The 24,470-nt window shown below is 44.4% G+C and overlaps 1 protein-coding gene across 6 annotated transcripts; it reads left to right on the forward strand.

Annotated features, from left to right (window-relative positions):
• Window positions 1–169: 169 nt before the first annotated feature.
• On the forward strand, window positions 170–10,846 carry LOC112893172. Of its 6 annotated transcripts, XM_025960359.1 has the most exons (10): window positions 170–588; window positions 1,384–1,573; window positions 1,719–1,791; window positions 3,492–3,596; window positions 4,409–4,478; window positions 5,906–6,162; window positions 6,912–7,028; window positions 7,772–7,820; window positions 9,249–9,833; window positions 10,500–10,846. In XM_025960359.1, the coding sequence occupies exons 4-9, from the start codon at window positions 3,507–3,509 to the stop codon at window positions 9,815–9,817; spliced, it is 1,152 nt and encodes a 383-aa protein (XP_025816144.1). In that variant the 5' UTR covers window positions 170–588; window positions 1,384–1,573; window positions 1,719–1,791; window positions 3,492–3,506; the 3' UTR covers window positions 9,818–9,833; window positions 10,500–10,846. The 6 variants fall into 6 exon arrangements, with proteins under 6 accessions (XP_025816144.1, XP_025816145.1, XP_025816146.1 ...); XM_025960360.1 differs by lacking the exon at window positions 1,719–1,791; XM_025960361.1 differs by lacking the exons at window positions 1,384–1,573; window positions 1,719–1,791 and having other exon boundaries at window positions 3,474–3,596.
• The last annotated feature ends 13,624 nt before the right edge of the window (window positions 10,847–24,470 follow it).

Consider the following 24,470-nt stretch of genomic DNA (forward strand, 5'->3'; position numbering starts at 1 on the left):
GAGGGGGTGAGGGTAGCACCAAAAAATTATCCATATAGTAGAGAAGAGACACAGAGCAGTAGCAGAGATTGAGATTTAGTAGTATAGAGATAAAATAAAAATAAAAAAAATCCCTGGAGGCCAACAACCCTGGCCCTGGCTGCGGTCCTGCACGGCGCGCGCACTCCTCTCCGTTTCCTGCCCCGCGGTCCCGCGCCCCTCTCCCCTCTCCCCTCTCCCCTCTCGACCCCGGATTCCCAGCGCGCGCTGCCGTCTCAACTGCCGACTCCTCTCTCCCTCAAAGTTTCAGACGCAGGCGTCCGCGTCAGCGCTCCCCCATCACCCTGTTGCCCCGAATCGACGCGAGGGCGCGGCGCGGCTGACGCTGGGCGCCTCCGCGCCCGTGCGCCGCAGCAGGCGAGTCAGCGAGGCGGCGTTTCGGGCAGCCGGGCCACCGGGGCTGCGCGCCTCCAAGCGGCCGAGCGGCTCCGCCCTTGCGTTGGCAGGGCCGCCAGCCGCCACCACCGGTGGGCAGCGGTGGGGATTCGGCACCGCCGCACCGTCGATTTGCCGAGCAGGGCAGCAAGCTGCAGGCGATTGGGATTTTGGGTGAGGAGCGACTGCCGATTTCAGCATTTCTGATTTTATCGAAAGATTGGTTTGTTAGTTGATTTGTGTGTATACACCTTTCCTCTAGATATTAGAGCTTTGCAAAACGAAGCAGAAATCGGTTGATTTGAAGACTTTGTGGGATAGAGCAGCAAAGACAAGGAAGGTAGAATTAGGCTTCACATCAGTTCCACATCCGGTTACTGTCACGAATGAAAATCTAGTTACTCCTTCTGTTGTTGAGCGTGAAATGCGTAGAGATGAACCATCTTCTTTCCACATAATATTGCTAATGCGTAGAGATGAAAGGTTTAGAAAAGTGAGAAGTCTTGCTGGTGCTTGTTAGAATAAAGATGCACCTCACACATAATATTGTTTACCAGTTTCTCAAATTTTTGCTAGTATTTCAAGTACAAGTGTACAACTGTTCCTCTTAATGAAAAACGTGCCCATGCACGGTCTCAAAAGTATTTCAAGTACAACTGCTAGTGTTGAGAAAGTTTTTTCATCAATAATTATGTGAATAATAAATTGAGAAATAAGATGGGGATCACTACTTGAATGCAATACTGCTTGGTCACGGTTATTGAGCGTGAGTTCGTTTTGCAAGTCAAGGATACTGATATCACCAACCACATCCAAGCCATGAAGGAACAAAGTTAATGTTAGATTGTAACTTTCTTTAGGTTTTGTAATTTCCCTTTGTTTCATGGATATCTGAGATATGAACAACTTTAACCTTTAATTGTCACTTCGACAGTAGTGTTTGTGAACCTTTTTCTTACTTTTGGTTAGGACCTTCTTTTGTTGGGAGTGGGAATGCCCAACTTTGAAATCCTGGCTCCGCCACTGCGTGCTTGGGAGGTGTCGGGAACAGAGGCCGCGGCGGATGCACCGGCCCAGATCTAGTTATCTGACCAGATTGTAGTTACCTGTGAAGTCCAACTCCTCCGCCGGATTGGTGCTGGTGCTCCTTGTTTTATAAGTGAGAGTTTGGGCATTTCCTTTCCCTCTATGGTCATCAAGTCTCAGATCTTTTGTCCTGCGACTTAGAGAGTTTCCCTTACTTTCCTTTTCCCCAATTTTGCTATATTTTAAGTGCTTCAAACTAACTTATTGTCAAGTCTTAGGCCTGGTTTGTTTCAGCTGAAAACTGTGGATTCTACTCACTCCAGCCTCTGTTACTCCCCTCCATTCGAACTTGTAAGTTGGTTGTTTTAGCTTTGTCGTAAGTCAAACTTTGACCAAGTTTATAGAAAATGCACAAATATCTACTAAATCAAACTAATGTCAATAGATAGGCCATGGAATATATTTTGATAGTGCATTTATTCGATATTGTAGATGTTAATTTATTTATCTATAAGCTTGGTCGAAGTTCGGTCAATTTGACTTAGAACAAAGCTAAAACAACCTACGATTTGGAACGGACGGAGTAGTTTATATAATCCCCAGCTGAAAGAAACAACCCAGCTTTTGATACCAGATTTCACAATCTAGTTTGCTGGATTGTAACAATCTGACAATCCGCTTAAATGCTTTCATGGATTGTGAAACACAAATTTACCAAACTGCCACTGCACTTCACCCACCTTGCCACCCAACCCTACCTCAAACAACATGTGGCACGACCTTGTGATTCGCCTCGACCATGTTGTTTGCTGAAAATCTGCCTCCATGCAGGACACAGCCAATATAAATTTGTATGGGTAAAAGTGAAGTTTGTATGGATAATGTATTTTTCTGCAATTTATTAAATATGGATTTTTCGTATTTTATAAATGAGTTGCAAACGTGCCACAAAATGACAAACATGCCTCCCAAAACAGTTGAGGGCATTACTAGTGTTTGACATCTACAAATAGCAATCCAACCCACGTAAAATCTAGGTTGCCAAACAGCCATTGCCCATTGGCTTTTGGACCCTCAGCTTTTTGCAATCCAAGTTTTACAAACTGGTTTTTAGAACAAACAGGGGTTTAGTCCTTGAGGAGTTGGATCAACATCCAACTACTTATATGTTTAAGTGTTAGGTGTTTATTCTGTTTGGCAGGGCTTGAGATCCATCTATCTGGAGGAAGTATTTCATGTCATTGCACCTGAGAAAATAGGCTGAGCTCATGAAAAATAGGCCCAGAGACTACAAATTCCTGTAAATGTTACTAACAATACCGCTCAATCACATTAGATTAAGATAATTCACTGTCTCGCGACGGCCTCCCTACCAGGCGCTTTGCCATTTTCCTGTCCCAGTTTATATGTCATGGACTTGCCATCCACGCTTTCTTCACTCATGCAGCTGGCATAGTGACAACTTCTCTTGAAATCATGTATAGCTCTGTTTTGGGCGTGTTACTGGCGGAGCTACGTTAGGGCCATAGTGGGCTCCGCCCCCCCCCTCCAAAAAAAAAAGGACCTTCTGGTAGGCCGAGCACACACGTGCATGGCTATGGCTTTATGGATGCATATAATTGTTGATTACTATTCGTTTACCTGGAATCGACCCCCCCTTGATTTGCCCCCTAGCTCCACCACTCTTGTGCTATTAACATATGAATATTTGCTGAAGATATTGCTTGTTCTACCTTCAAATCATGCAGCCGATAGTTAATGTCTGTGACAGGAACTGCATATTGATATGCTGCATGTGCTTGCAGCTACTAGAGTCGTTACGTGGTTATAGTGGATTTGACATCTGAGCTCCTTATGTTAACCACACTAGGCTGCTTAGATTTAAGATTTTTTTAGCGTCTGATGACAAATTCGTCCCATCCACTGAATTGAGGAAAAAACGCACTGCTGAAGGTGCACATTGTTTTATAGTTGCTTTTGCTGGGCTGACTTAGCTGTACAGTGTGATTGTACTAATTTTATGCTGTTCGTAAAACTTTGTATGTCTATAGGTTGAGTGGCTTAATATGGATATTATGCTGCCTTTTAAAGTTGGAGACACAGCAGAGTCAAGGTCCTTCTCTCTTGGTTTCAGGGGTGCATGGTTCCGCAGTAAGGTACACCCTGTAATCTATGGAAATCATGTGTGCTCATATATTTAAATGCCTTGAAATACCATGCATTTGGAAGCTTCTTGTTTATAACCATGAATTTCGACCTTCACTCTTTGTTATGCTTTCCAGAGCAGTCGTCCAATACTATACCTTGATTCATGAACTATGTAACCTTATGCAGCTCTTGGTTCAAGATGGTTTCTGTGGAAAATTTTGATACAATACTTTTTAATAATTTCTTGAAAGAGTGCTTCCGTGGGACCGGCTCCCATACTTTCCTTCTCTTAGCTTGTGCCACATCCTTATATTTGATATTCTAGGCTTTTTCAACACCCTTTTTCTTCACCATATCTCTGGCTTCTCCTGTTGTCTGATGCCAGGTTGGTATCGTGACATGTTAGGCACTTGCAACGCGAAGAAAAAAAATGCCGGGTTCCACACTTGACACTTTCATTCTGCTTATTGTTGTCTTGTTATAGCACTATGATGGGCATGCCTGCGAGTACATACTTTTGCAATATCAGGGTGCTTATGCTGGGTTCCATGCTAGCACAAAGCATGCCGCTGATGTGGATACATCCTAACTTATCTTATTTGGATCTATCGTGGACCACTCTTGTTAAAGGGCCTCATATGTTTCAGAATGATGTGTCTAAATGATTCAACGAAACATGTTTAGAGGCTGCCAATTTATTTTACTCTTCTATAAAATGTGACAGGAAGATGGTGGTGGTTGGGGGATTTAAGTGAGAGAACGGGATAGCTGGGGTAGTAAAATGGACTTCTCCTTATGTGTATTGAACTATTCTTTTCAGATAAGCCTTATGTGTATAAGGCAAGGTCATCTGGAGTGTCTTTTGGAGTATCTTGACTTTCCAGATGAAAGTAAGTAATTATTTCTACCTTGCCCTGCTGTTTAATTTGTTCTGAGGATCTAGTAGCATATGATGGTAAGATTTTTAAGAGTTACAAAATGTTCATTTGGTATGCTACCTTGAGCAGGGATTTCTATTTTTTTTCTCGAACATGCAGGAGAGCTGCGTATCATTGTATTAATAGAAGAAGAAAAGAGTCATACATAGACCCGAGCACACACACCACACACACCCTTGAAAACTTAGGAACTAATCACCCGTTACACTAGGGATTTCTATTTTGTTTGTGTTCTTGGACACGCTTTATATAAGATTTACCATGATCTTGAATACACAGTTTTTCCCTTTTTTTTGTTTTAGCTGAGTTGTGGTTTATCTTGTAATTTGTACACTAGTGGAATATGCATTGCAAATAACAAGCACCATTACTTGGTCTCAGCAGCCATTCTAGGAGTTCGTTGCTATTGAGAACCACCTCACGGTGTGGTGAATTCCTGGGGTTGTGACTATGCCAGCTAGGATTTGACTTAGGTGCCCAGCCTCTATTTCCAGGCATTTGCTAGGGGCTGCACTCATGCACGTGCGCGTTTGTGTGTGATGCATGTGAGGTAGTGGTGTGGTGCATGCGTGCATTTTCATGTCACCTAAAAAAAATGAAAAAAGAGAGAGAAAACATTTTGGTACCATCTTGAATGAGATTGTCATTGATTTTCTATGTACAACTACACAACTCCCGCTTCTCAAAAACACATGATTTACTTCTTTTGGAGAAACCCTAAATTCTTAGTTTCTTACATGTAGTGCATGTGATGTTAATGCATACAAAAATTTGAGGTCCAATCATACGCACATGCAGTGCGTAGGTCCAATACATCTGCAGGTTAGGAAACAACAAAACAAGCACTAGATGTGAATTGTGCTTTTTACAAAGTTTATCCTATTTGTTACTCCATGGTAAAGGGTGGTTTAACCATGAAAATTTTAGAAAATTGGAGTATGGTAACTTGTGGTTGCAACAAAACTTTGCAAATTGGGGATGTGTGCATAGGAACACAAGGTACTTTTCATTAGTTATTTCAGTGTGAATGTCCTATAAATCGTGAAGTCTGGTAAATAATTTGTGTGTGTGTGTTGGGGGGGGGGGCATGATGTATTGGAAGCTAATAAAAAAATAAAAGCCAAAGGTCAAGTACATTTAGTGTATAGTTTTGTTACTATTGTCAGAAAGCAAGTTGTAGACGTGTACAGTAGTTTTCACAGCTTTTGTTTTTCTCGAACAGGCAGGAGAGCTGAGTATCATTATATTAAGAAGAAAAAAAGGGGGGCGGGGGGGGGGGGGGGGGGGTTAGAAACCCATACAACACCACCCACACACACATGCTTACTTCAACAGCATTGCAGTTTTCACAGCTTACTGGTTCCTTTTTCCTTTGACAGAGAAGACATGGACTCGACTATACAAAGTTCCCCCAGGTAGCCGTAAGCGGAAATCAAGTGAGAGTAGGATGATCATGGTCAGACCTACCTTTCCACAGTGGTATCGGGAGCATGAAAAACCTGACCAGCTCCCAGAGGCTAATGTTGTAGTGGTTGTCAGCAGTCCATGGAAAGTAGGTGACCTGATTGAGTGGTGGTATACTGATTGTTACTGGACCGGGAAAATTATTGAGTTACTTGGTGATAACAAAGTTAAGGTAAATACACATTCACATAGTTGAATTATGCCCATTCTTTCTGAAAGATAGCAATTAGCATAATCATGCCACCCTATCAAATTTCACTTTTCTTTGCTAATATTCTGCACCATCATATTATTCTTGTTTGTTACATATGTTGGCTACACATGCATGCAGCATCCTTGTTTTTTTTGGGTATGTTTACGGAGCCATTTGAGAATGGTAGGAATATGGGTAATTTGCAAACAGTGATTATTAAAGTTGTAATGCTTACTGTACTTGCAAATAATTTCAGTGATCTTGATGGGTGTAGTCTTTAAAGAACAAACTTTTTAGTCAGCTAATGCTATGATTCATCCATGTTTTAAACATCTCTTGAAAGAAAACTCTCACTAATAAAACTTGAAATCAATTCCTCAGAAAAATGCAACTCAGTGTTTCACTAACATTTGGGACTAGGTACCACCTAACATTTGGGACTAGGTGCCACTTGTTGGTTACTGAATAAGGCAATGCTTGTGTAGCTAGGCAGTTTGATCTGTTGATGTGAATGTTAGGGGTAACAGTGGAGGGTATTAGTCTAGCGTTTCCCTTAACAGTAAATATTGTCTGTCTCTTGTTGGAATAAAGGACTTCTCTCTCTTCTAAATGCATCACTACTTGTTATAAGGAATATGCATTAGCATTTGGTGATTAATTTTAATTCACAGTTAATGTATTTCAACAAAAGATATATTGAGCTATTTCTACTTGGCTTTTGTCTTCAGATAGCTTTGCATGAAGAGCCACTTGGTGAAGGTGGATACTATGATGCTGATTGTAAGGATCTGAGGCCAGCCCTTGATTGGTCCCTTGAAAAAGGTTGGAGTGTGCCTCTTTCACAGGTAATTATTACACAATGAAGTGCTCTTGCCTCTTGGTACATGTTTTTTGTAATTTTGTCATATAAACAGAATTAATATAGAGAAGATTGGGTTTTTACATTTGAAGTTTGATTTCACACATTCTTGAACATCATGTATTTGAGAGTGCATGGACTACCTTAGTGAGTTCCTCGATAATTAAAAAGTTTGTCAGGATTTTGATCCCTTATTGCAAGGGTCTTGCAATTCTATGGTCCTCCCAGATCATGTGGATCTATGCAATAGGATCTATTAAAGCTGCTACAATCATGTCATTAATGTCGCAAAATTCTATAAGTCTCTATGAGTGCACAATCTTGTAGCTACTATCCTATTCTATTCATGTGATATGTGAATCCAAAACGATCCTACCTACCTTTGATCATGATCCTTACTGTCGTATAATTATGATTTTGTTTCTCTGGAAATGACTTGCAAGTTAATTAGTTTGAGCAAATAAATATTCTTTTTCTTGCTTGGATAGATTGCTTTCAGTTAATTATTGATTACCATTTATAATACTGTTGTCGCTCCAAAAGTGGTCCTACCTAGGGTCATTGACCTAACAAAGCTCCAAAATGATTTGTGTTGTGGGCACAGTTACCCCAATTAGCAAGTTCCCCAAGAAAAATAAATACATTCCTTAATGGTTTCATAATTGATAAACTAATTGTATTAATTACCATTTATTTATTCTTTTTCTTTTGCTAATTGTTATGTGTCAGGAAAATGGAAAGTCCTGGTATACCGCCCAGTTGATTATACAGAGCACAGGTACTAATAATGTTCTGATTTCTTGTACTCTAGTATGGCTTTGGGTACATTTCAATAAGGGAGCCTACTAGTCTATTCATTTTTTATATCTTCACCCAACATATTGCTGCAGTGTCATTGATGTATGGGAAATTTTTGTCTATAGGAGACTACAAGAATGTGGCTTTGTTTCTGGGATACTGTTATGTTCGATTTTGGTGTAGGGCACCACGGATTTATGGTTTGTCTTCAGGACACCAAAGGGGAAAGACCATCATAAGTTCTGTAAAATTTCTGTTAAGGATCTGAAAAAAAAACCCATGCGCATAGGAAATAGAGAATTGCATCATTTTGCAAAAATTCAGGATGGATTATAATTTGTGCATGGTGAAAAAAATAATGAGGTGAGCTTGGATCCTTTGGAAATTGAGGAATGATTTAGTGTTTAATGGCGCCTCGCCAAGGATCGATCAGGCCCTTCCACAGAATGAGGCCGATCTCTGGATGCTGGCAGGCGCCAAAGGTTTGTCTGGCATGGTCGCTGCTCGACCTGGTGGTTAGCCGTGTGGGGGGTAGTTGTGGTCGACTATTGTTTATTACAGGCGCGAATGTAATCTGAGGCAGGGTGTGTGTGGGATTTGTGTGTGTTTGTATGGCTATTTTAGCCTTTCTACTTCTTTCTTAATGCAATGATACGCAGCTCTCTTGCGTATTCGAGTAAAAAAATAATGAGGTGTAAAAAAATTTGCAAGAACTGTATTGACCTACCCAATGCAAAAAGAAGAGAATGGCAAACAGATCCCTTTTTTGTATAGTTTTTATTATTAATTATTTTGAGTTAATAGCTGTTACATGAACAGGAAAGTAATAGGGATTGGAAGTGTACCAATTTCAACTGCTGATCTTAATAAGAGGCTGTACTTTCTGTTAGATAAATCACCTGGTGTGCAAATTTTGTAACTATAGTGGCATTGTTCATAACTCCCTTTCCAGAACTGCTGCTGCCACCTATGCATCTTATTTCTGTAACGATGCTTTCAAAAGTAAACAATTGCTGAATAAATAGATAGGCATGGTTTTTCCTTTATGGCAGATAAGAGATGGCACTACCATTATAAGAAGATTCATGCTAGTTAAAGTAAGCCCTTCATTTAGCAAACTGTATTGTAACATTCCATGTGGCCGTTCGACATAGATACTTCAAAACCCATCCATGGAACATTTAATGCTATGATCCTTTTAGTGTAGGACTCTCATATTTCAACTAACCATGCTAAAACTTCTCATTGGCTGAATAGCAATGGTTGTGATAGGTGCTAGCTTCTGCTCTTGTCTGGATAGATAACTATACTTTGATAGAAAAACAGCTGCTCTTACACCTGATTTTTCTTCTGATATCTTTGACCAGTCATGCAATCACCATAATATTTATTCATAATTTCAATGCAGATTCAGAAAGTAGCAGCTCAGATCAGGACATTGAGCAATCTTGTGATGGCGAAGAGGTACAAAAATGCATGAATGGGCCATCTGATGTGCCTGCAGAAGCCATGGGCTCTGGCGCAAAACTTTCAGAAGAAGTCAGTGATGAAATTTTCATCAACAACCAAAGAGGTGGTAAAGAGGAATCACCGGAATGTTTGAATAGAGCTTCCAATATGCATCAGGAGGTTACCAGTTCAAAAGAGGAACTTCCACCCGACCAAAATGGACATTGCTGCATAACAAGTGAAACAAACAGTCTTATTGCCAAGCGATGTGAATCTCTGGAAGCCCTTTCGGATGATCAATCAAGTCCCATCAGCCTCAAGCGATGGAAAACTTCATCTGGAGATATTTCTGTCGAGGGGTCTCCTGATCCTGTGGATGATGCCATTGATGACGCCATAATAGAAGTGGAGAAAGTGGCAAACAAAATCAGAAGACTTGAAAATCTATTGCTATCTGTGGGATCTCCATCAAAAGTGGTGAAGCCATCTTGGAAGTTCCTGGAGGATGCATCAGCAAAACACAAGTGAACTCATGTTTATTCTGGTAATCCTCTTGCTGCACATCTCGTATCTGATACCCTTCATCAGTGTTTAATTCTGCAAGGAAAAAGTCCATTTTACTACTCTCATCAATTCACTTTGTCCATCTAAGACCCCTTGAAAAAAAATTACGCTCGATTCACTCCCTCATACTATTTGGGTTGGTCCAATCTACCCCTTTCGAGATTAGTCTTTTTTTCCCTCCATGTACATGATGAGTTTTAAGTTAGAACTTTGTGAGCGGACAGAGAACATAATGCCTTATATTAAAAAAATGCATTAATTTTTTTCATGGTTATTATCATAGGTTAGGAGCATTTAATAAGAAATTGATCCTAGAGATAAAAAATGCAATCTGAAAATTTTCTAAAGTATTTATTTAACATACGGTATCATGTTACAAGCCACATCATAAAAATTGAACTTAAAACTCAACTTGTACATGGAGAAATAAAAAAGAGAAATCTCATTAGGAGGTAAATTGGACCAACTGAAATATTTTAAGGAACAAATCGAACCTAAATTTTGTTCATGGGATTAGCAGAAAAAGTAAATTGGTGTGGGTAGTAGAATAGACTTTTTCCCATCTTGGAATACTGTATCTATTTGAATCTAGATAGCTTGACAAGTTGACAGACTTTTTAATTATTGCACTGTTCTTCTGTTGCAGTGGTCAGGCCTACAGATTGACTGACCCTATTCAGGGATTTTCCGCCTGGCTTTTTGGGAACCGTCTCCAGCAAGAGACCGCAAAGCGGCTTCTAGATTTATTACTGGTGTTTGCTTTTTTTTATTGTAATCAAACTCGTTTATCAGGAGGTAGAACAATCGAAGTGGGGCTGTTTGGTTCCCCACCTTAAATTGCAACAGCGCATCTATGGCGCCGCCGAAGATGCGGCATAAAAATCCGGCGCCACAAGTGTGGTGGGAAATGAACTAGCATGCTGTGTAAAAGTTGTGGCACGCCGCAATTAAACAACCAACCAAGCAGCAGCTCAGTTTTTTGGTGACGCCAAACCCAAGGCGTGGCGTGCGTTCGGCGGAGAACCAAACAGCTTTGTCAAATCGTTCAGTGTTATCCAATTCTACGTGATTACGGTTGTGTTGGTTTCCCTGGTTTAAAGTTTAGAAAAGTTTAGAAGTGTCATATCAAAGAGAATCTTATCATTTAGAAGTATTAAATAAAATCTAATTACAAAACTAATTGCAGAACCTCAGAACTAATTTGCGTGACGAATCTAATGAGGTATATTAGTCCATGATTAGCGGATGATTACTGTAGTATCACTGTGGTAAATTATGGATTAATTAGGCTCATTAAATTTGTCTCGCGAATTAGCACTCATCTGTACAAAAAGTTTTATAAATAGATTTTATTTAATATTTCTAAATAGCAAGATTCTCTTTAATACGACGGGTCTAAACTTTAGAGGGGAGAAAACGAACACACCCTGTGCCCAAATTTCGCTGTTGGTTAGCATCTGCCTGCCCGATCTGGTTATCACATGGCGATACTGCTGACTTGTCATTCGCTAGTAGTGCAATGTGTAAACAGTTGACAGTCGTTGACTTTGTTCGATATGGGAAGCGCGAGCTAACTAGCATGCTATATTGATATATCCAGACTCGGTTTGAGCCGATGATGCATCGAGGTCCTGTACCAACTGCAGCTGGCAGCTCAGAACAGCCTGAATTAAGTCATGGATCCTGGGGCTAAATTAGGTCTAGATGATCCAAATAGGGAGGTTAAATATGAACTAAAAATTAGCTAACTTTCTAACTAAAGTTTTGTTCATTAGCTTTTCAAATCCAATTAACGAGGGCTAATTTCTGGCAGCAGATAGCAAAATACGAAAATACCCTCCCAATCATTATCAAAATACGAAAATACCCTCCCAATCATTATCCTCTTGCAACACGCGCTTAGTATAGTTGTATAAACGACTTTTCACTATTCAAACAGGACACATCTAATTTTAGACGACCAAAATTTAGACATCTAAATTTTAGCTATAGTTAAACTTTAATTTTAATCTATCCAAGCAGTTAAACTTTAGTTTTAATCTATCCAAGCAGCCCTAAGTTCACTTCACAGTTAATAGTGAGAGCAGCTACGTCATGAGATAGGTAAGGAATAGGTAACGAATTCAAGACTTCTCGCAAACAGCACACAGGAATAGGTTTCTTTTCTTTTTTTGAGAGAGAAAATGGGTTGGAATTTATTTGTGATAGACATAAGTTTACATCCAGCCACATACTAGGGACCCCTGAAAAAAACAAGAAATTACATTGAAGTATTTTTTGGGGGCTCATGAACATCTCCGTCATCTGGACGCACGGCCTCTCCACGCTTTGCTTCCCCTTATGGTGGGAAAGAACGTCCTGCTCGGATGAAGAAGCATAACATTTTTGGAAAGGCACGAGCAACACATCGAACAGATCTACATGCACCTAGAGGTGGTAAAGGACCTTAAATTTAAATTTAGTCTAGACAATGTAAAGATCGGTGTCACGACCCAAACTTAAATCACATGATTAAGAATTTAAACAACATCATCATGAGCATCATCCAAACATCAAGGAGCATCATGTGCATTTAATTACCTAGGGATCATCCATTTTCTTGTGTGGTTTGAGTGAAGGTTGTGAAGCAAGTTCAAATTTTGCTATGTAACTGTGCCCCCAAAGATTTTATTCAAATACTAGGTTTCAAATGGTGAATTGTAGATATATTTTCTCAATTTTTAGATGTCTTTTCCGAGCCATAAAATTCTTGGAAAGTTTGAAAACTTCAGGATTGTTGGAATTTTCATGACCAATATTTAATGGCTTTTTGAGTGTTTATTGTTGCATTATGTTCTTGGTAGTGTGATCTAGCTCTAGTAAATTTTTGGCGATTTTTCGAGCCCGGGAAGTAGCAGTTTTAGATTTTTGAAATTGGGGCATTCTTTTTCGGTTTGTATTCCCTTGCCGGCCCCACCTGTCAGCCGCACCTGCCCTCCCCGCGCGCCCGGGCCCATGCGTCAGCCGCCCCCTCCATCTTCCTCGCGCGCCTGCGCCCGCCCGTTGGCCGGCCGCGCGGCGGGCGTCGCTTCGGTGCCCGCCGGTTGGCCAGCGCGGCCCCGAGTGGGATTTATCCCGCGCGCCGCCGCTCCCCTTCTCTCTCTCCATTTCAAACGCCGCCGTTCCCCTTCTCCCGAAACCCTAGCCTTCCCCCGCCACCGCCTCCTCTTCCGCCCGCCGGCCGCCGCATTCCGCCGCCGCCGGTAAGCCCCCGCCCAATTGCCCGTGCGTGCACCACCCTCTCCTCCTCCTCGCTCGTGCCGCCTTTCCCTCCGCCCGCAGCCTCTCTCTCCGCCGCCGCCGCTCTACGCCGCGCCGCCGCTCGCCACCTCGCCCCGCTCGCCCGTGCCACGGGCGAGCACCCCTGCCTCATCGTGCTGCCCGTGCGTGTGCCACCCCCGCCCGTTCGCACCTGTGGCCGTGCCTTGTTCGCCGGCTGTCGCGACGTCGCGTCGCGCGCGCTCGCGGCGCGAGCCGCGTCGTGGGCGCGCTCTGGCGCGCTACCGTGGTCAGTCCAGGCCACGGGCCCAGCCTTGACTCCGCCCGGCCCGGTCTGACCTCCTGGGCCCACCTGTCGGCGCCCAGGAGCGCCAGATCCGGGTGGCCCTAGCGGTTTCCAATGTTTATTTCTTTGATTATTTAGGCTGTGAATTTATAAATTGCATAGAAAATGTTCTAGGTCTCCAAAAACTTTGAAACTAAATTTGTTGGATTCCTCTGTAATAGATCTACTTAGAGAAATTGAGTTTGAGCATGTTAAAGTTCTGTACACTTAGTTAAATTTTATCCTTTCTAAACCTAGTTAAATGCTTAGCTTATTTTGTGATGCTCTAAAAATGTTACATCAAGCTTTTTTAGAATCCTTACTAAAAGTACTAGTCGATGATGCAGATTGTGCAAGTGTTTGCATGCTGTTTGCTAGATTTTTAGTGTGTTTACCTATTTCCTGCCTGCAAATTTGTTTAATGTGTAATTTTTTATTGAAAATGATACAATGTTAAAACCACTTCTGTTACCTTTTTTATCATGTCTTTTGTCTCTGGTAATTCTTTAAGAATTTATGAAAATGCTTTGGGTGCCTTTTAAGATTTAACTTGATTCTAGCAGCTGAAAATTGTAAATAACATAAGTAATTCCAAAAAAATAATTTTGCTGCAAATTCAACTCTCGTGAGTTCCTTTTGAGATCCCCTGTGTGCATAATTTAAATCATGAATTATGCTTGTTAAGTACCTTGTTGAGCAAATGTCGCTTATTAGCCCCTAGGATTAAAAATAAGTAATCGAGCCTTATTGTGCCCGTGTTGCATTGCTTCTTCGTTGGAGTGATATTTGCTTCTATTGCCATGTCATAGCATATCATCCTATTTTCACATCATTAGTATCATCCTAATGCACACATCTCATTCATGCATTATAGTAACCGAGACGCCGGAGGACGCACCCGTTGAGCCCACCGAGACCGTTGAGACCGAGCCTGGAGTCAAGTTTGTTGTGGAACAAGAAGAAAATCAAGGCAAGCAACTAAGCATGATTCCATGATCCGCTCAACTTGTTTAGAATTAGTTATTTCACTTGGGTATATATATGTTTATGCTATATGTTTATCTATTGCATCGTCGATCCTAATTTCATGCTATGACTTCCCTTGCTTTTACTTTCATGTCCTTGACACGTGTAGTTAACACCTAATTGATCAAGCAAATGCTTAGCCATGCTTAGAGTTGGTCTTTAGTTTGAAAGAAATATTGGAATAGGTTCACCTTGCTCACTACACCACTTTTAGCTATATCCGTGCTTGTTCGGTTGAAATGTTGGAAGTTCGGAAGGTTTGGTTGGGAAGCTATGTCGTGATTCGAGCGGAAGGTAGGGGCTAGAGAAAAGAGTATCGGAGGCATAGTCCGCTTGAATTGGTTAAGGACCATTCGTGGATGACCTCGAAAATTGAGCACTTATCGTACTACCACATATCCATTCATGGGGTGGATAAACCGATTACCCTCTAGTTCTAATCTTTGATGCACGGTCCTAGATGCGTGGCCGTGGGGCTTTGTAGAGAGGCTTAGGGGTGTTCTCGGTGGACCTAGGTAACTCTCTGCACAAGTTAGGCATGATGTTCAACGGTTGAAACTTGTCATGAAAGGTTGATGCGAGTACCCCCTTACTCAACGTGATCGGTTGAGTGAGTCGCATGGTCCTTGTGTCGTGTGGGTAAAGAAGTACACCCTTACAAGGTTATTGAATCAATTCGAATTGCCGCGCTCTCGATTATGAGCAAGCTCTTTATCCTAGGAATTCTTCGTAGAAGTATCGGTTTTGTGTGATGGGTACGTGTTACCTCTTTTATGACACATAGTGGTTGGTTGATGTAATTAACTAAAACTTGAGGTGGGTTGAGCAAGTTAATTAAAATGCTAGGAAGCTAGGTGTGGAATTAGGGAGCTTATGCTTATTTAATATTACTTAACCCTAAAGCCTCTTTTGTGAGCCTTCATATGCATAATCCTTGGTTATTATTTATTTGCATAAGTCTTGCGAGTACCTTTCTACTCATGTTGCTTTATTAAACTAAGTTGCAGGTGAGCCGGAAGTGGTGTTTGGCCATTTCTACCCCGCCAATTTCGGCGCGGGTGAGGAGTAGGCCGATGCGGTTATAATGGTGTCCTTGAGCAAGACGCCATTACTTTATCTCGTTACGTTTTCCGCTGCACTATCGTATTTGGGAATATCATGTTAAACATTGAACTCTATGGTTTATATCCCTTTTCAATGTTATTTGTGAGCCCGAGGCTTCTATCTCGTATTTGAACCTTTAAATTTCAGATTTAGAACATTCCCTTATATTAATGTTGTAATGGTTAGTGTTTAACTTTATGTTAAAACTTGCTCTTTGTGGATTATCGGTGATATATGGGCTTGTGACGGTATGTGCGTGTGCATGATCTTGGGCATATGATGGAGCACATACCGGGACTACCGGATTTGATATCATTTTTGGCGAATGATGGGTTGGTCCTTTATAGTTTAGATGTGGGTTAACCCATGGTGCGCCATTAGTGCGAGCGCGTGTTAGCTCTCATCTCCATGATAAGGACCGACGGTTTCGCTTAAAATAATGTTAAATTGGGCGGTTCTAACAGCAGGTATCAGAGTCGAGGTTCCATGAAGTGAACTTAAAATTTTGCTTAAAGGGGTTGAGAGCGAAATAAAATTGAGTACTTGCATTAATATTTATTTCTTGTAAAATTTGAACCTAAGGATTGATTGCTAACTTCCTCCCTTTGTCTTAGAGCTATTATTCCCTCTAATGCTTCACCTGTTAATTAAATATGCTTAATCTCTCATGTCTTATTGGATAGATGGCCAAGTTGATCATGGCGACCCGCGCTCCGGAGACGACTGGGTTCCCTGCGATCCTCAATGAGATGTTGAGGAGGGCGCACTATGCTTTTCAGCCCGAGTACGAGGTCTATGCTCGTGGCTATGGAGTTGGACTGGTGGACTACATGGCGACCCTCCACCTCGAGGCAAGGATGGTGGTGGGAGCTATGAAGTACAACTTCCGCGCTTGTGGTACCTCGGTGGAGATGGTCATTCAAGAGGTGGCACATGAAGCCATCACCCGCCTTCGCCATGAGCACCGTGAGCTTTGGGAGGCTCCTTTCACCTACCTTCCGGTGCGGGGACCCGAGGCTCCCATTGCTCATGTTGTCTCGCCTCTGGTTGGGCCTTACACTTTGGAGAAGTGCATGGCGGACACCATTTCCTCCTATGAGACGGCGCATCGGAGTTTGGTATGGGAGTTGGAGGAGACAAGGAGTCGTCTCGCCTGCCTCCAATACCAAGTGGAGCCCTACCTTTGGTCAAGGAAGTTGCCTAGGAAGATCATGGATGACTGGCCACAGAACACGCCGCATGAGGAGTTGCCTTCTTCGCATCGCTTTCCGCATTTGGTGGGTACATGGGCCGAGGCGAGAGGATCGTACAATCCCATTTCGATGGGGTTGCACGTGCGTCGGTTCCATGTGAAGCCCGCCACCTGCGCGAATCTTTTGGGGTTCCCGGAGCCACTTGACCCATGATTCGTATATCGTTTAGTGAGAGGGAAAGTCGCCCATTAATCCAAGTGCTAGTAGGAGGGTCATAGCACTTGGGGTAATGCGGTTGTAAGGTGGACTTAAGCGCTAGGACATTAAGACACACTCATTTTTGTTGGTTGAACTTATTGAATGCTTGTGAACTAAAGTTAAGTTGGTCTCATGGTTATGGTTATGCCTCGATGTTTTATTAGTAGTTCATTTATGAAAGTTAATTGTGTGCCGTCTATGCGTGCTTCCTAAAAATTTATTATTATGAGCCTTATATTATTGTGTGGTAATGACGCGAGGCAACGACATATTGCACTCATATGTTGCATGCACGCACGCATACGCATATAATAATTATGAAGCATGTAAGTAACCGTCTCTCATCCTTTTTCATCTCTAAATCTGCCCTAGTAATCTTGAATGGTGATGTTCAAATCTTTTGCGCTCGTCAAATTCATATAATTTTCTTTGATAAGTTATTGTTTGAGTCTCGATCTTAAGTCATTATCTACGCTTTATCATTTCATCGTTTCTCCTTAAGATTATTACCCTTCTTCCTCGGTCACTAACCTATCTTAAATTCTTGATAGGATGAATTTGCATTCGGGAACCGGCGCGAACCGCTGGAACGGTTCAGGTGGGAATAATAATAACAACAACAATCTTCCCAACTCTCCCATCCACCCCACTCTCGCGGATGTGCTTGCCCAACAAACTCAACTCCTCGGGCAATTGGTCAATCATATTGGCAACTTGGGCAATGTCGGCAATCAAGCTCCTAGGGAGGAGCCTCAAGTGAACAAGTATGGGGATTTCTTCCCCACCAACCCACCTATCTTCTGTGGCTCCAAGGATCCTCTTGATGCAGATTTTTGGCTTCATGTCATTGAAGAGAAGCTCAATCTCATCCAATGTGAAGAGCATGAGAAGGTCTTATTCGCCGCTCACCAACTTCATGATGCCCAGGGGGCTTGGTGGCAGAATTGGAAGGCCTCTCAACCCGCAAATCACCGTTTCACGTGGGAGGAATTCCGGACGGCATTTCGCTCCTTCCACATCCCCAAGGGTATCATGGACATCAATAAGAAAGAATTCCTCAATCTCACTCAAGGTCACCAGGATGTAATGTCCTATGTCAATGCCTTCAACGCTCTCTCTCAAATGCATCCGACGAAGTGTCACCGATGCCAAGAAGCGGGAGAGGTTTTATGACGGCCTCTCGGAAGAATTACAAGACAAGCTCTCTACCACCAAGTTTGATGACTTCAATGACTTGGTGAATATTGCTATCCGCGCTGAACACAAGATGAAGAGGCTTGAGGCCAAGAACAAGCGTCCCGCTCCCAACTCGACGGGTGGTAGCTCCTCCCGCCCACATGTGGGGCCACAACCTACCCCACCTCGTGCGCCGGGTACGCAACCACCGCACCCTATGTGGGTTGTACGCCACCCTCAACCACCTCAAGGACAAGCTCCAAGGCCGGCCAATGCCTTTTGGAACAACCCAATCGGTGCCGCAAGGGGTCCATGCTACAATTGTGGTGGCACGGGCCACATCTCCAAGTATTGTCCATCTCCAAGGCAAGGCGGCACATCCAATGCACCAAGGCCTAACAACCCTCCACCGCAAGCCCCACGTCAAGGAGCCAAGCCATCACAAGCTCCAAAGCGTGGCCGTCTCAACTACACCACCGTGAAAGAGGTTCCAGAGGATTCCGAAGTGCTCATGGGTACGCTTCTCATAAATTCTCATCCCGCCCTTATCCTTTTTGATTCCGGAGCAACCCTTTCTTTCATTAACAAGAAGTTCATGATGCATAGTAATCTTCAAATGCAAACCCTACCACTACCATACCACATAGAATCACCGGGTGGGGAAATCATTTCAAAAAATTTTGTAGATAAAGTCCCAATTCTTATTGAGGGAGCCACCTTTCGAGCAAATCTCCTCATCCTAGATAAGCTAGGCTTAGATGTGATCCTTGGAATGAATTGGTTGGGAAAACATGATGGGGTTATCAAATGTGGACCACGCACCATCGATCTCTTGCACCCCTCCGGGAATAGGGTTCTTCTCTCCCTCGCCAAAAAGGATGTTTTTCTCTATGCCTTGACGGGTACCGAAACCACGGCGTTGGAAAATATTCCCGTAGTTTGCGAGTATCCGGACGTCTTTCTGGAAGAATTACCGGGCATGCCTCCCGAACGTGAGGTGGAGTTCGTAATTGAGCTAATGCCTGGGACGGCTCCCATTTCCAAGCGTCCTTACCGTATGCCTCCTAATGAGTTAAAAGAATTGAAGGAGCAACTCAAGGTCCTTTTGGATAAGTGTTTCATTCGTCCGAGCTCCTCTCCTTGGGGATGCCCGGCTCTCTTCGTGAAGAAGAAGGATGATAGCTTACGGATGTGTGTTGACTACCGTCCGTTGAATGAGGTCACCATTAAAAAATAAATACCCTCTTCCTTGCATTGATATCTTATTTGACCAACTCTCGGGAGCTTGCTATTTCTCCAAGATTGATCTAAGAATGGGTTATCATCAAATTAAGATTCGCCAAGAAGATATTCCAAAAATGGCTTTCTCTACTAGGTATGGTCTCTATGAGTACACCATCATGTCCTTTGGCCTCACCAATGCACCGGCGTATTTCATGTACTTGATGAATAGTATCTTCATGGGGGAACTTGATATCTTTGTGGTTATCTGTCAGACCCGGAGCCACGGGGCTGTGCACATAACGTAGTTTAAACAAGGTTAAGAGAAAAAGCCTGTCTTATCTCTTATTTAAGTTGTTTTCTACTCGTTTGAGTAGGAGATAAAGCTAGTCGATACAGAAGGAATCTACGCGAGATATATTCTGGTACGATTACTTGGCTAGTGTCGGTTAGGATTCATGTAACCCTGACCTCCTGGATATATAAGGGGGGGCAGAGACCCCCTCAAAACAGATCATTCTACACGGAAGGGAATACAAACCACCATACAGGACGTAGGGTATTACGCATCTCGCGGCCTGAATATGTCTAAATCTTGTGTTCCTTGCACCTTCGAGTTCCTGATCTCGGCATCTCCTCATCTAAATTTACCACCTTGGGTATACCCTTCGGTGGGCAGCCGGTAAAACACCGACAGCTGGCGCGCCAGATAGGGAAGCGCGTTGAAGATCCACCGGCGAACTCGATGGCATCTTTCCAGTTCACCAGGTCAGTTCCCTCTCAGGGCACGATATTTGTTTTTGGCTTGTGGGTCTGCATCGCAGATGGTGCGGGTAGTTTCCGTCAATTCCTCATCGACATGAAGCCGAAAACTCCCGCAGCGGGTCCTCACGGCGACCTTGACAAGCTCGTTGATGATCTCGATGACTTATCAATCCATGCATCCGCTGCAAGGATCGAGGTGGAGTCTGCTTCCGGCGCGACTTCATTCGGCGCTGCAGCAACTTTCCTTGGGTTGGACTCGTTCCAATCTAAGGACTCGCGTAGCCGATTGCGACTCGGTCTACGCAATTTGGCCACTGATCTCCAGGAGGCCGACATCTTGGATTCTCTGCTCCAACTTGGAGGGCCCGAAGCCACCGCACATCGGGGGGCTTCGGGTTGTTTTGGTGCCGGCGACCTGATGATCACCTCGATCCCGGAGGGGCGTCTCGTGCATTGGAAGGGCATGAAACCTTCTGATCTACTCGAGGCTGAGGATCGACTTGTGGCCCACCTCAAGCCTTTGCCTTTTCAGGAGGGCAGACCGTTAGTCACCATGGTGGAGGAGTCGACTGAATTAGTCGACGAGAGCTCTAAGGAGCTCATCTCACGCCAGGTGCTGATGGCGGAAGAAGGCGAGGACGATGGCGACTTGCCCATCGTCAAATTTGATGCGGTCTCCGAAGATGAGGCTACAGCCAACGCCGGCGATGAGAATGACGCCGATCATGAGGCACAGAGAACCCGGAACAGAGCTCGCGCAACCCGCCGAAGGAGGGTCAATGAGCGCATGCGATCTATGCATCGTGAGCTTGACGCCGAATTCGCTGCCGTAAGCGAGCGGGGTTTCAGGACTCCGGTGGCCAACATCGCCAGGGTTACGGCCATACTCGAGCACAGTAATGATCCGAACATGCGTCAGGCACTTCGTTACGCGCAGAGGGCCTGGATCCAGCTGGATCAACAAAACCCGGCGTCTACCGTCAGGGAAGAGCGCGTGGGCGAGAGCCGAAGCCAGGCTCATAGTCGAATGGCAGGCGGCCATCCTCGACCTCAGCGCAGCAATAACGACAACGCTCGCGGGAGTCAGGCCCCTGGCGGGAGGCAACAGCCACCTCCAGGGGGTAACCCGCGACAGGCCAATCATCGGCCTCCTCCAGAAGATCTACACCAGCACATCAATGAAGGCCGCAATGCGCGGTCCGTGATCAATTCCAGGCGCAAAGTGCGCGAAGAAGTCGAGATGGAAGGTACTAACTGCAGTGACTGTTTTCCAGATTTCTCCGCATGGTTCAGCAGTTACAAGTACCCTGAGGGCTTCAAGCCAATCGGCATCACCAAGTACGATGGCAAGCAAGCTCCTCAGCAATGGCTACGTTGCTACTCCACCACCATTGAAGTTGCAAGGGGCTCCAACATCACCAAGGTCATCTACTTCCCGATGGCTTTGGACCCTGCGCCGCTCACGTGGTTGGAGAGCCTCAGCAACAACTCGATCGACTCTTGGGAGCGGCTAAAGAAGGTCTTCATCAACAACTTCCAGGGGCGATCGCTCGCATAGGTACTCATCACGATCTTGCTCAATGTAAATAGGAACGTAACAAGCTCCTACGGTCCTACACACGCTGTTTCTTCAATGTTCGCGCTACCATTGCGAACATCTCGGAGGAAGACATCATCGACTGTTTCTACAACGGCATCACCGACCCAGGCATCTACAGAGACTTCGGGCGGAACAGGCCGAAAACTGTTGCGGGCCTTCATGACATGATGCACGACTGGTCCAAGCAGGAAGAGAAGATGCGGGAGCGGTTCCTGAGGCACCAAGATAGCAACCTAAGGCGTCCTAATGATAACCGCAACGATAAGAGCCAGCGGGACTATTTGGGTTTATCCTGAAAATGCAAGCCAGATGATCTCATCGCGGCTGTGGATCATCCCTCACGAGGCAAGAAGTCGACGACGCAGGAGGAGTTCGAGAAGCTTCTGCAGAAGAAATGCCCATGGCATCCAGGTGTCAATCCGGTGGTGGCAAAAAGAACAAGAAGCCAGTGGACAAAGAACCCGAAGATGATGACCAAGCGGACCAAGGGCGCAACGCGAAGTTCCAGGATGCTTCAAAAACCGTCAACATCATCTTCGGGGGAGATGGAGACTTCGGCTCCAGGCGGGACTAGAAACTGCTTCTCCGGGAGATCATGTCCATCGATCCGGCGGTACCACGACCACTTCGTTGGTCGGAGGTCCCCACCTCGTTCTCTCGTGATGACCAGTGGACAAGCTTCTCAGAGCCCAGTAAGTTCCCCCGATCCTGGATCCAGTGGTGGCAAAAGTCAGGCTCACCAAGGTGCTCATCGATGGTGGGAGTGGTCTCAATCTCATCTTCGCCAGCACTTTGAGAAAGATGGGCCTGGACTTCACGGACATGCTGGTTCCGAGCAAGTCCCCTTTCTACGGCATCATCCCAGGTAATGCGGCGCACACATTTGGTATGGTAGTTCTTCCAGTCACCTTCGGCACGAGGGAGAACTACCGCACCGAGTTCATTAAATTCGAAGTGGCTAACTTCGAATCTTCTTATCATGCCATACTGGGTCGTCCGGCACTAACCAAGTTCATGGCAGTGCCGCATTATTTTTATCTGCTTCTCAAGATGCCAGGACAAAGTGGGGTACTCACTCTCCGAGGTGACTTGAAGAAGTCATATGATTGCAATTAGGAGGCGATCCAGTATGCTTCTACTACTCGTGTGCCAGACGTTTTAGGGGAAGTACTTGCGTCCGCGCAGCAGCTCTCCCAAGGCGGGCTGGAGATCCCTTCAAGAAAGGCTAGCAAGTCGAGCATTCAGTCGACTGGTGATATGGCCCTCAAGTCGAACCAGCTCCAGGAGGGTGACTCATCTAAGACCGCCGTCTTCGGCGCGGGCTTAGGTGAGAAATAGGAACTCGCGCTCGTCAGTTTCCTTCGGGCTAACCGAGATATATTCGCGTGGAAACTAGCGGATATGCCAGGGGTGCCCAAGGAACTAATCGAGTATAGTCTGAATGTACACCCACAGGCTGTGGCCAAAAAGCAACGCCTTCGAAGATTTGCTCACGACAAGCGTGAGGCAACTAAACGGGAAATAGCTAAACTCCTCGCGGCTGGCTTCATTAAAGAAGTGATTCATCCAAAGTGGGTAGCTAATCCCATCCTTGTAAGAAAAAAGTATAATGAAAGGAGAATGTGTGTTGACTACACCGATCTCAACAAGCATTGCCCAAAGGATCACTTCGGGCTCCCGCGCATTGATCAAGTCGTCGACTCGATGGCGGGTTGTGTACCCCTTTGTTTCGTTGATTGTTATTCAGGATATCACCAGATTACGCTCAAGGAGGAGGATCAAATCAAGACCGCGTTCATCACTTCGTTCGGGACTTACGCCTACAAAACTATATCTTTCGGTTTGAAAAATGCTGGATTAATTGCATCGGAACGTTGAAGCCTACGTGGATGATGTGGTCATCAAGACCAAGAATCCCAATGGCCTGATTGTAGACTTGGAAGAGACGTTCAGCATCCTACGCAGGTTTTGGTGGAAGCTCAACCCAACTAAATGCATTTTTGGAGTACCATCAGGGAAATTGCTCGGGTTCATCATCAGCAACCGGAAAATTGAAGCCAACCCTGTGAAGATTTCGGCCATCACCGATATTGGGGCTCCGGCCACAATCAAAGATGTGCAGAAGCTAACAGGATGTATGGCAGCCCTGAACAGGTTCATCTCCCGGCTCGGGGAGAGAGGACTGACCTTCTTCAAGCTCCTAAAGCGCCAAGACAAGTTCCAGTGGATAGAGGAGGCTGAGCGAGCCTTGCAAGACCTGAAGCATCACCTTTAGTCTCCTCCAGTCCTTAGAGTACCATTGCCAGAAGAAGATCTACTACTCTATATTGCGGCAACAACTCATGTTGTCAGCAGTGCTATTGTAGTCGAGCGAGGTGAGGAAGGCCATGCATTTGGAGTGCAGAGGCCTGTATATTTCGTTAGCGAGGTACTCTCCGAATCCAAGGTACGATACCCAGTAGTTCAGAAACTCTTATATATAATTATGATTACATCAAGAAAGTTGCACCATTATTTCAACGAGTACAAGATCACTGTGATTATGGATTTCCCGTTGGCGGATATTCTCCATAATCAAGATGCCACGGGGCGTATATCAAAGTGGGACGTGGAACTGGGGGCTTTGTCTATCGACTTCAAGCCACGCACTGCAATCAAGTCTCAAGCTCTAGTCGATTTTATGGCTGAGTG

The sequence above is a fragment of the Panicum hallii genome, chromosome 5, assembly GCF_002211085.1.
Source record: "Panicum hallii strain FIL2 chromosome 5, PHallii_v3.1, whole genome shotgun sequence".
In the NCBI taxonomy this organism is placed as follows: domain Eukaryota; kingdom Viridiplantae; phylum Streptophyta; class Magnoliopsida; order Poales; family Poaceae; genus Panicum; species Panicum hallii.